The 12,256-nt window shown below is 45.7% G+C and overlaps 1 protein-coding gene across 3 annotated transcripts in view; it reads left to right on the top strand.

The window, feature by feature from the left end:
• Positions 1-11,630, top strand: part of FNTB (farnesyltransferase, CAAX box, beta) — a 61,325-nt gene extending 49,695 nt beyond the window's left edge. For 2 of the 3 annotated variants that reach the window (XM_058567119.1, XM_058567120.1), the window contains exons 8-12: positions 697-826; positions 3,493-3,625; positions 4,738-4,849; positions 5,684-5,798; positions 10,105-11,630. In XM_058567119.1, coding sequence (XP_058423102.1) covers positions 697-826; positions 3,493-3,625; positions 4,738-4,849; positions 5,684-5,798; positions 10,105-10,236 — 622 coding nt within the window. In that variant the 3' untranslated portion in view covers positions 10,237-11,630. The remainder of the gene's footprint in view (positions 1-696; positions 827-3,492; positions 3,626-4,737; positions 4,850-5,683; positions 5,799-10,104) is intronic. The other variant, XR_009223694.1, reaches the window with a different exon arrangement.
• The last annotated feature ends 626 nt before the right edge of the window (positions 11,631-12,256 follow it).

Below are 12,256 nucleotides of genomic sequence, written 5' to 3' on the forward strand. Positions count from 1 at the left end.
AATAATAATAAATGAGTAATTTGAATACAGTCATGCATTGCTTAACAACAGGGATTTGTTCTGAGAAATGCATTGTTAGGAGATTTTGTCGTTGTGTGAATATCATGGAGTGTACTTACACAAACCTAGATGGTACAGCCTACTACACACCTAGGCTCTATGGTACTAATCCTCTGGGCCCACTGTCATATATGCAGTTCATCGTTGACCAAAATGTCCTTATGCAGCACATGACTGTATATAGGAAATTATAATCAAAAAAAGGTTTATCGTGAACAGTTATAAAGGTATATATGTTCACTGTAGAAACTTTTTGAAAATACAGAAAAATAAAGAGGAAAAATATTAGCAATAGCCCTGTACTAAAAGATAACCAGAATCAGCAATTCTTTTTCAATTTCATTTTAACCTGATGGTTATCATACTATATGTACGATTTTATAACTTTTTCCAAAAAGTAATGATTTGAGGTACTATGTTTGTTACATAAGTAGACTGTTTGAGTTTCCTTTTTTTTTTGAGGAAAAGGCATTTCCAAAAGTTAATTAGCTGGCATTTTTCCATTCATAGTTGTGATGGTTTAGGCCTTAATCTGAGCAAACTCATTCCTCGCCATTAGGGTGGTCCTGCACTTGTGCCCATCCACTCGTTGGTTGACACCGACCTCTCCATCTGCTTTTCTCCATCTCCTCCTAGGTGTCAGAATTGGGAAGGTGGAATTGGCGGGGTGCCAGGGATGGAAGCCCATGGTGGCTATACTTTCTGTGGCCTGGCTGCACTGGTCATCCTCAAGAAGGAACGTTCCTTGAACTTGAAGAGCTTATTAGTAAGTGCCTGTTGATCCATCTTCCTCTCAGGCCCCAGGCCCCTGGTGATGTGACTACTCAGACATGCAGGCTGCTGGGACAGTTTGGCGGTGGGAAGGACTAACAGAGTTCCTATTTGAGCTCAGGAACTGAAAGTCCTGGATGAAGCTTTAGATAGAGTTGTTGGAGCGCTCAGCCCTGTTCTGAGAAAGTGGAAGGAGTGAACATCTGCTCTCAGTTTTGGCTCCCTTCTTCCTGCCTTTCCATCTTCCTGCTCTGAACTTTCTACATGGTGTGTTAGGCCAACCCCAGAGTCTTCTTGAGTCCCTCAGATATCTGGTGTAAGCCAGAGTACCTTCCTCATACTTCCAAGAGAAGTATAGCTTCAGTCTCTTAAAATTAGAGGTTATCGTGTATCTTAGAAAGAATCTCCTAAGAGAAAAAGTTATGAGAAGAGGTTTGAGGCATTTTTAAGGCAAGCTTTTATTACCTACCACACTATGTGAACATTTAGTAACTACATTTAAATGAGCTGAGCAGAGCTGGGTCATTGCATTGAGCAGGCAGCCCAAGCATTTATGTCTGGACTCCACACTCCTGACCGATATTCAGATGAACTCAGAAAGCAGTCAGCTTCAGGGAGTCGCTAGATCATAGTTATGTTATCATTGGAGGCCTGGTGCACAAACATGCACACAGCCGCAGCACCAAGGAAATGTCTTTGGGGGAAGCACTGATTCCCTGACCATGACCTCAAAGCAAACCAGCTGCAACTGACATTCATCTCCTCTCCCCAAGTTCAGGTGTCAGGCTCCCATCATAGGAACCATCATGAGACCCATCAGGAGCTTCCAAGAGAGTTTCTGTTATACTCTGTAGAGAAGTGACCAGCAGCATTTTGTCCTCATTCTTAGGAGGCCTCTTATAGCATATTCTTCTTGAAGGTTCTTAAAGGCTTGAAGGGTCATGCTGAACTGGAAACTTTGTGCATTAGACTTAGAGTTTATCAGTTTGTTTCAAAATCTGATCACCAACAAGGCATGAAACATAAAAGACCCATCTCCCAGGCAGAAATAAGGAATACAATTAGCGAATGCCTCAGTCACCAGGACAATATTCTAGATTTGAACCCTGTCTCTGCCACTTCCTAGCCATATGACCTTGGGAAAATTGTCTAATCTGTTTTAGCTTCAATTTTTTTTCCTTCATAAGGTGGAGATAACAGTTCTTTGAAGGTTAAAGGAGAGAACATATATAAACAGGCTGGCAGATAGTAGGCGCTCAATAAATGTTCTGTCCTTCTGACCCAAACTGCTCCCTCCCCTCCATTTGCTTTGGGAGAACTAGGACCCATATCTGAAGGATTTTATGAATTCGTGTAGCCAAGGGAAACAGAATAAACCCATGGGCTTAGGCACTGGAAACAATTAATGAGACTGGCTTATAAACACTTAAACTTGGGATATGTAAAAAAGAAGGGGGTCCCCACTGTTTCCTTGAGTAATCTTAGCCTACTCTCATTAAATGGCATCGTCCCTAAAGCACTGGTTCCTTTAAGACCCACTGGGGATATATTTGTGCCTGTACCCGCAGGGCAGTTTTCTGTGTCTTTCTTTTAAGAATTTAGGGTTGTGACTCTCTGTGGGTGGGTGTTGCCTTGAACAGGAGTATAATCTACACTCTACAACATTTAACTTAAAGGAGGGCTGGACGCCCCTTCTGCAAAGTGTCCTTAGTGGCTACTTTCAGGAAATCAGTCTAGTAAGAACTAAGTCCAGGGGAAATACCCTCCTCTGCCCCTTTCAGTTCGGTGGGCAGCTCTGTGAGTCCATGGCTGGTGGCTGGAGCTGCCTGGGAGAGCTGGGAGGGAAATGGAAATGTCATTATCTGCTCAGCCAGAAGCTTGTGCTCATTCCTGGAGGCCAAACCCATGACTGTCTTGATCTTAGTAGTAGAGTGTGTTTAGAAAACTTGGAGATAAGCGAGGAATGGTGGCATCATGTGTGACCACTGAATGACATCAAAAGCCACTGTAGAGGTTCAAAGTAAAAGCTTTTCTTCAGCCAACCAGGTTCCCCTGGAGAAGCAGAGAGGCTAGACCAACAGAGCCGTCACTGGTAATCGGGACTAATGGCTTCTGCTTCCAGTCCTGTGAGTGACTTGCTAAGAGCGCTTGGATGAATTTCCTCAGGTGCCAAGTAAAAGTCAGGAACAGTTTGAGATCATCTGATGAGATGTAGCACAAAGTTCCATTTATCTGCTTTTAATAAACTTCCCTGAGCAGGAATAGTGATTAGAAATGAGCCCCTGGTGGTCTTGTCTTAAATTCCTAGTTAAGCCTTGTTTATTGAGAGACTTCCGCAGGTCACCTTACGGCCAACTTGGCCTCTTTATTCTCTCAGCACAAGAACCTATTTGGAAGCCTGGAAAAGGCGGTTAGTTGTGTGTTAGGCGCAGAGCAACGATCAGTACTGGTTTCCTCAAAAGAGTCGGCTTAAATGGTGCCCTCGACGTCTGTGGCAGTGAGGGGAAGGAAGTACGAAGCCACAGCTGCAGAACACGAGTGCCAGGAAGCCAAGAGATGGGAACACCCAGTCCCTAGATTGGCCTCTGGAGAGCTTGTCTTGCTGGAATTTGTGTCTTTTTTATCCTACAGCTGCCTCTCTCTTCTCTGTCTCATTCTCAGCAATGGGTGACCAGCCGGCAGATGCGGTTTGAAGGCGGATTTCAGGGCCGCTGCAACAAGCTGGTGGATGGCTGCTACTCCTTCTGGCAGGCGGGGCTCCTGCCCCTGCTCCACCGCGCGCTGCACGCTCAAGGTGAGTTGGGGTGCTGTTGGCAGGGCTAGGTGATTTCCTTGGCTTCTGAACAGGTCAGGAGGCCTTCCTTAGAGGGGTTGAAGTGAGCTTTGTCTGTCCTGGATTTGGAGCGCCCCGTGTGGAACCTCCTGCCTTGAGGCATGCATGTGCAGACTAGGATTTAGTTCTAGTGGTTTAGGGGTCATTGCTGCTTCAGAGTGGCCGTGACTAGGAGGAGGCAGGTGCCTGTCCTGGGCCCACGGTGATTGCCACCTCAGCTGAGTTTGCACTGCTTCCAGTGCAGAGCTCTGTATTGCTCATGTCAGAACTGAAAACCCATGCTGTGCACGTGGTCGCAACAGTGACAGAAAAGGCAATTGCATAAAGGGGCAGAGAACCAGATCTCATGGAGAAAAGACCCACCATGTCTGGCTGGCTGTGTGGTTGCTGCCACTAGAAATGTTACGCAGTTATGCCCTGCATAACAATGTTTCAGTCAACGACAGACCGCGCATACGACAGTGGTCCGATAAGTGGTACTGACCATACAGCCCAGGTGTGTAGTGGGTCACACCATCTAGGTTTGTGTAAGTGCACTCGATGATGTTCGCACAACGACAGAATCGCCTAACAATGCATTTCTCAGAACAAAGCCCCATCGTTAAGCAATGTATGACTGACTGTATTTTAAATTTACTGAAGAATCCTGAATGCAAGTTTGTCGCACCCGCACCACTTGAGTGGAGAGATCCGTGTTCATGTCTGTGGAGTCTCAAATGGGACTAAAACCAAAGCAGTTCAATGGCAAGCAGAACTTCTGGGAGTCTGCCCTTATCATCTCCTGAAATCTCAGGCCACCTGCTGACTCCTGAATCTTCTCATTTATTTTATGTGAGAGTAGATGAACCTGCTGAGCTGATGCTCTTAGCTCACGTCAAGCTTCAGGAGAAGGGACATGTCGTGGGACTTGGGTGAAGATATCAAGTGTCTCAAGAATGTAATTTTCAGAATTAGTCCCAGAAGAATAGAGGGAGACATTGACTTTTCATTGAGTAATAAAATACAAAGACGTCCTTGAGACACTGTTGGACCTCCGCCAGCCCCGGCCGCACTGATCCTGTGCTTTTCCACAGGTGACCCTGCCCTCAGCATGAGCCACTGGATGTTCCATCAGCAGGCCCTGCAGGAGTACATTCTCATGTGCTGCCAGTGCCCTGCCGGGGGGCTGCTGGATAAACCTGGCAAGTGAGTGCCTTCTGTCTGGGACAGGAGGGACGGGAGGGGGAGAGGGTGTGCCCCTCAGGCCTCCTCAGAGCCACACGGAGCAGGTGCCGACCTTAACAGAGGGTGCCCCTGTCCATCCAGCTGCTCAGTGCTGGTGTGACGTGGGCAGAAGCACCCCCATCTCGAGCACCCACTTCGAGTGCCATCGATCCTGGCCTATCCTTTCTCCCCACTGACATGCACCCCCTCCCCAAATGGGTGAACAGATTGCCAGGTTGGTAGCTTTTTTTCCCCTCCTTTTTTAAAAACCAAACTGATTTAAATAGAACAAGATACAGGTAAAACCCCTGAATGTCGTAAACGGAGATGATAATTACGACACCTGTTACAGAGTAGATTAAATAACTTTAGTGCCGTAATGAAAAAGGGAAATCGAATAAGTCCTGTTCCCTTGGCTGCTCCCCTCTGTGCGCACACACCCTGCCCTCGGCATGCAGGGGGAGCCCCAGCTGAAGGCCAGCAGTTTATCAGGAAGGATTTGGCCCATTTCTAGATATTTTGGTATTTTTTTGGAAAAATACATGAATTTAGCAGTAGCACTACTTGGGAGAGCCCTTTCCGGAAGCAGCTGGAGGGACTGACTCTAAAAAGACAGTTCCTGCTGTCGGGCAGGGCTGAAGGGTGGGGCTCTGAAAGATGCTGCTGGGGAAAACCAGGCTCCCGTGTGCAGGGCAGGGTGGGACGTGTGAGTGCCTCCAGGCGTCTGGGTGTGTGGTCGCGTTCGTTGTTAGGGCTGCACTGCTAGGTTTGTGGGGAGCAGAGGAGCTCCTGCTTAGAGCCGCCCTGTTCTTGCAGGTCTCGAGACTTCTACCACACCTGCTACTGCCTCAGTGGCCTGTCCATAGCCCAGCACTTCGGCAGCGGAGCCATGTTGCACGATGTGGTCCTGGGTGTGCCCGAAAATGCTCTGGTAAGGTGGGATGGGGGCGCTCAACACTCCTTCTGCACAAGGTCCCCCAGGATGGGGGCTTACCAGGAGAGCAGAGCAGCTGCTCTTGCTCTGCAGAACTGGCTCTGTGCATCTCCTGTGTGGACAGGCCGGTGAGCTCGCAGTCTCTCCCTCGGTTTGCAGTCCATTTGTGAGGATGTAACTGTGGAGGAGACGCTCCTCGAAGCAAACGCAAGGTTTCAGGCAAGGGGTCCAATCTGTGACGGAGGTTTTGTGCCTTTATCCCAGGGTCTAGGACCTGGACCACTTATGATATGATAGTTCCCTCTCCAAGGAAGCTTCCTCAGAGGCAGTAACTTCCAGCATCTGCAGCACGCAGCCCTCGCTGTATGGCTGCCTCTGTCTTCTGGAGCTCTCAGCCTGCGGGCCGTCTCTCCAGAGAAGCCTTCTCAGACCACCGTCTGTAAATGAGATCACCCCGAAATGCTCTGCCATGGCCCCTTGTCCGTGCCCTTCATAGCACTCATCACAGTTTGTAATGTGTGTGTTTAACTTGTTTCTGTCTGCTTCCCTCAAAAACTGTCACCCCACGTGGGCAGAATGCTCACCACTGCGTCCAGCCCCAGACCAGCCTGGCCGCAGGAGACGCTCCTGAGCCCAGATGTGAATCCAGTAGGATCATCCACAGCCATCACATGACGGGGCCCGTGCAGATTGTCATGAAATAGTTGCAACAGGAGAAACACAAATGGCCAGTAGATGAATGAAAAGATGCCCAGCCTCACAATTAGTCAGAGAAAATCAGAGTAACAACCACTCAGCTTTTTCAAGTCTGAACATTTTTCCATATTGACCTCCTCTGCAACCCTCCTCCTTCCCCAGCCTAACTCTGTCCTGAATTTGACATTCATCATGCCTGCCATGTTTTTGTGCTATTACTACAGATGTAGGTATCCATAAACAATAGAGAGAGAATTGTTTTGTAGGTTTCAAACTTTTTATAACAGTACCTGTGGTACCACTTACTCTGCATTGCTTTTCTCACTGACCATTATACTTCTGAGGTTCATCTGTGTTCATGTGTTGCTCCGGTCTATTCATTTTAACTCATGTGTGGTATTCCCTTGTACAAATGTACCCCAATTTATTTGTCTCATTTCCTGTGGGTTAACCCTGAGATGGTCTCAGTGAACAGCCCTGTGTGAGTTTCTCAGGAGAGACTTGCTGGGTTGAAGAGGACATGCTCACCTTCACGAGGCGGCACTGAGCACTCCCCAACGTGCGTGTGTTATTTCACACTCACACGGCAGTAGGAGGAGTCGCTCCGTAGTCAGACTTTTCCTTTCTGCGAGTCTGGTGGATGTGAAACAGTGTCTCAGTTTTGTTTTGTATTTCCCTGATTATTAGTGAGGTGGAGCATCTTTTCAAATGTTTTTTGCCATTTGTGTTATATCTTCTGTGAATTGGCTGCCAGCTCAGATCCTTTGCTCATTTTTTTACTGATTTGTAATTTTAATTGTTTGCCCTTTTCTTACGTATTTGTAAGAGTTCTCTGTGTTTTTTTTTTTTGGGCGGGGGGTGAGGAAGATTGGCCCTGAGCTAACATCTGTGCCAATCTTCCCCTATTTTGTATGTGGGACGCCACTATAGCATGGCTTGATGAGTGGTGTAGGTCCCATGCCCGGGATCCAAACCTGCCGAACATAACCACTAGGCCACGGGGCTAGCCACTGTGTGTTCTTGATACGAATCCTTTGTCAGTGGTGTGTGTGTGTGTGGGGTGAACCTCTTCCAGTTTGTGACTTGTCAAAGAAAGACTTGTCTTTCTTTTTCAGTGTTTTTGTTAAATAGGAGATTTTAATGTTAAACATTAAACAATTTTACTTGTTTTGGTTTTTGAGGGTTTTTTTGGGTGGAGGGTTACTTAAGAAATCTTTCCCTGCCCTGAAGTCATAAATATATTTTCTTCTAAACAGTCTAAGTTTTGATTTTCCCGTCTAGATTTTAATTCTCTTGGAATTAATCTCTGTCTGTGGTGAGGGGTGGGTATCATTTTATCTTTTTCCATGTGGATAAGCAGTTGACCAGCACCATTTGTGGACATTTACAACCTTTCCTGCTGAAGTGTGTCCCGTGTGTCACACACTCAGGTTTCTGTATATGAGGAGACTGTTTCTGGATGCTCGCTTCTGCTCCTCTGGTGTGTCTGCCTGTCTGCACTGTCTTAAGCAAATCTTAAATGCAGGTAGCAAGTCCCATCCACCTCGTTCTTCTTCTTCAAAATTGCCGTGGCTGTTCTTTGCCTTTTCCTTTTTCCTGTGAATTTTAGGATCACCTTATCAAGTTCCACAAAAAAATCTAATGGAATTTTTATTGGAATTGCATTGAATTTAAGATTAATGGGAGAGAACTAAGTTCTTTTCAATATTAGGCTTCCTATTTATGAACATAATTTTTCAGATTTTCTTACATGTCCTTCAGTGGTCTTTTATCATTTTCTCCATAAAGGACTAGTACATCTTTTGTTAGATTTATGTCTAAGAAATTTATAGTTTTTGTGTCTATTGTGACTGGATTATTTTTTCCATTATATTTGGTAACTGGTTGTTACTAATGTATAGAAATGCTATTGATATTTCTATTTTAATTTTGTATCCAGCAGCCTTGCAGAACTCTCTTAATAGTTGTAATAGTTTGTCTGTAGAATCTCTTAGGTTTTCTATTTAGAATATAATGTCATCTTCAAATAAGGACAGTTTTGCCTTTTCCCTTCTGATTTTTGAGAATTTTATTTCTTTTTCTTGCCTTGTATGTTGGCTGAGACCCCCATGGAGTGTTGACTGGAGGTACTAACAGAGGGCATTCCTGTCTTGCTTCCAGTTATAATGGGAAGGCTTCCATAATTTTTTCTTAATTTCACCATTAAGTGGGATGCTTACTGCGGAGTTTTGATAAATACTTCATATCGGGTTAGGGATGTTCCCCTCTATTCCTGGTTTTGTTTGTTTGTTTCAGTCATAATCTAGTGTTAAATTTTATTTATGCTTTTTTTCCATCAGGTTTTTCTCCTTTAATCTAATATGGTATGTTTTGTTAATAAATATTCTGATGTTAATCTTCCATTCCCGGGTTAAGCCCTTCTTGGTCATAGTAGAGTGTGAGAGTGTGTGTGTGTGTGTTTTTAATACCCTGCTGGATTCAGTTTGCTAGTATTTTTGACTAGTATTTTTATATAAGATTTTTTGCATGTATGTTCATGAGAAAGACTTATCTAAAATTCTGTTTTATTGTATTATTCTTTTCCAGTTTATGTTTCAGGATAGTATCATAATCTCAGAAAATTAGATAGGTATCTTCCTTCCCTATTTTTTAATTAATTAATTTTTTTAGTCTTTGAAAAAGTTTGTACAGGTTAGAGATAATCTATTTCTTGCAGGTTTGATAACACTTGCCTGAGCAACCATCTAGGCCCGTGTTTTGGGGGAGAATGGTGGTAGCAGAATAAGCAATTGTTATTATTTTGATTTATTCACATAGGTTTTAAAGAATTTCTTCTTAATTTTGAAAATTTATATTGTTCTATAAAATTATTCAGTTTATCTGAATTTTTATATTTTTTGACATGAAGTTGCTCATAGTATTCTCTTAAAATTTTTAAATCTCTCCTGCAATTATGTCTCCTTCTTCATTCTCCCCGAGTGGAAGGGTCCTGAATACGGGCCTAGGATTGTGCCCTGTGTCAGACCTAAAGTTTCTTTTGGGTTTCTATGATGTAGTGGAATAATATAAAATACTTTAAATATGGCCTGACACCTTTACTGCATAATAGAGTTGTGACCCTTTTTCTTGATTATAAATATAAATACATGTTCATTGTTTTATTAATTGGAATATATATAAAAATATAAATAAGAAAATGTAAAACAATCATATCACTGTTCCTATTTTGGTATATGTCCAACTTTTGTCTATTTATATACAGCATATCTACAAACACTATTTTAAAAAGTAAGTTTGGGATAATATTGTGCATCCTGTTTTCCTCATTTAATATGTTTATAAGAATTTGCCCATATCATTAAATATTTGAAAGCATGCTTTTTAATGGCTATATAATATTCCTTTGTGTCCCATGTGCCATATGTGCCATAAAATGTTTTTCCAGTACCCTGTCCTTGCACATGAGGGCCTTGTGTGATAAATCTCCATGAGCATCTCTGACGATTTGTTATGCTAAATTCTTACCAGTGCATTTAATGGGTCAAAGGCCGTGCATATTTCCAGGGACCACAGGGTGATTCATTGGCATCTGTTCTTCTCTTCGCAGCAGCCCACTCACCCTGTGTACAATATTGGACCAGATAAGGTGATCCAGGCCACCATGCACTTTCTGCAGAAGCCAGTCCCAGGCTTCGAGGAGCATGAGGATGAGGCAACAGCAGAGCCTGCCACCGACTAGAGGACACGGGGTCCCGCGGCTCTGTGTTCGCCCACCTCCCCAGTCAGACCAAGGTTTATACGTTTTGATACATTCTGCATTCTGTGCGGCACAAGCCTTGGCCACTGTGGAGCTGTGGTTCTTTGTCTTTTCCTGTCAAACAAAACAAAAGCAATGGCTCTGAGTTTGGAGAACACAGTGGCATGGTTTTTTAAAAATTCTTTCCACTCCTGTCAAACCAAAAATCTGTCGGCCCGTGCGGCATCTAAGCCCGGCTCTGGCCTGGCCAGGGTTGGTTGGGGAACCGTGCATGCTGGGAAGAAGCAGCCCCTCCCCACCAGCTCTCCAGCCTGGACAGTCACACTGAATGAATCACGTCTATGAGTATTTCAGCTCCCAGAGTCACTGCTGCGATTTTCACTTGCACGCCACCATTAAGTTGCCAGGAAGGTGCCCTCCTGTGGGTGGAAATAAGTCTGCTCCATGCCAAGCAGGGGGGGCGGCGGGGGAGCTTTGGGCCCCACCAAAATGAATTTTCCAGAAATAACCCCAGTGGGGCTTCCCTAGGAGGTACCCGAGGCTCTCACCTCCCACCCTGGTCATTTGCAAGGGAAAGGAGCTGGGGCTGGGGGAGAAAAGTCTCCTTGAGTTGTGAGTCCCTCCCCACCAGCTGGAGAACTGAGCCACACATCTCTCCAAGGTGACGCTTGGTGCATGGGCAGGATTTGCTTCGGCCCCAGGTGTGGTGACTTAGACCAGGAAACCAATTATGAGTGGAAAATGAACCTCTGGTTCAACTCTGTGTCCCTCTCACCCCACCCCATCATGTACCGTGAAAAACCCCCTGATGTCCTCAAGGCAGATGCACAGCCTGCAGCCTGTGGCCATTCTGCATGTTTCCATCCTTCCACCAACTCCCAGCCACCCTCCTCAAAGACAGTGTTGTCTTCTCACCCAGAGTATTAACACTACTAAGTCTTTCACCTTAATTTCTGACTCAGGATCTATTCACACCCTGCCCACTCCAGGCTCACAGAAAGAAGACCAAGTGGGAAAGAAGCTGGCTGCTGCAAAGGCACCAGCCATGTAAACCAGACTATGGCAGGCTGAGCGCTGCCCACCGTGTGCAGCTGGCAGGGCCTCTGCTGCCCACACGGAACCCTTTCTCGGTCAGTGGGGTGTTGAGTTGGGTCATCTGTCCACTGCTATGGTCAGAGCAAGCTCCACGTCGCTGGCCTTCACGTAAGCAGCCGTGGGCTGCAGGCAGCCAGGGGCTCAGAGATGCAGCAGGAGGCTCTTCTCAAAAACTCTGGCCATTTGCTGCCTCTAATTCCCTATTGCTTTGGTGTATTGGGCTATGTATTACCTCCTTGAAATAATAAAAGAATAACATTTTCTACGATGTCTCTTATTTGTGACTGGTACCAAGAAAATGCCTTCAGAATGCCCTGTGTTAGGAGTTACTGAAGGTTGCTCACAGATGGCCCATCTCCTCCTGTGAGATTCCAGACCATGCGTGTTGGTGATTACGAAGAGGGCTGTCGGGTTCCGCCCTCACACACCTTCTGCAGTCGAGGACTGCCTCTGAAGGAGTGGAGAAGGCTCTGTGTTTCCCAAGCTCCCTGGAGCGATTCGGTTTCCTTTTGTCACAGCACTCGGCATGCATTCATGGTCTGTCTATGTGTCTGTCTGTCTCCTCAGCCTGACCGTGAGCAGGGACTGTGCTCCTGAGTCCTAAGGCAGGCATTCAGCAACAGGTGGGTGGGCGGACCTCCTGGCCAGAGGCAGGGGGTTGTCACAGAAGCCGGAATCCTGTGGTCACCTGGCTTTCTTCCTCATCTGGTGAGAGACCTTCCCCCAAGGGAGGCCAAGAAGGTGGGTGCTCTGAGGCCTGACCCTCCTTGATGGAAGAGAACAGGGTATCCTCAGAGTAGAGCATAAACCAAATCCACATCCTAGAATGAAATTCCTGCCCCTCTGCTAACAAAGGTTCGGGCTACAAAGCAATATTGAAATGCATCCTTTCCATCACTATAACAAT

Source organism: Diceros bicornis, chromosome 24 (genome assembly GCF_020826845.1).
Source record: "Diceros bicornis minor isolate mBicDic1 chromosome 24, mDicBic1.mat.cur, whole genome shotgun sequence".
NCBI classification, from domain to species: Eukaryota; Metazoa; Chordata; class Mammalia; order Perissodactyla; family Rhinocerotidae; genus Diceros; species Diceros bicornis.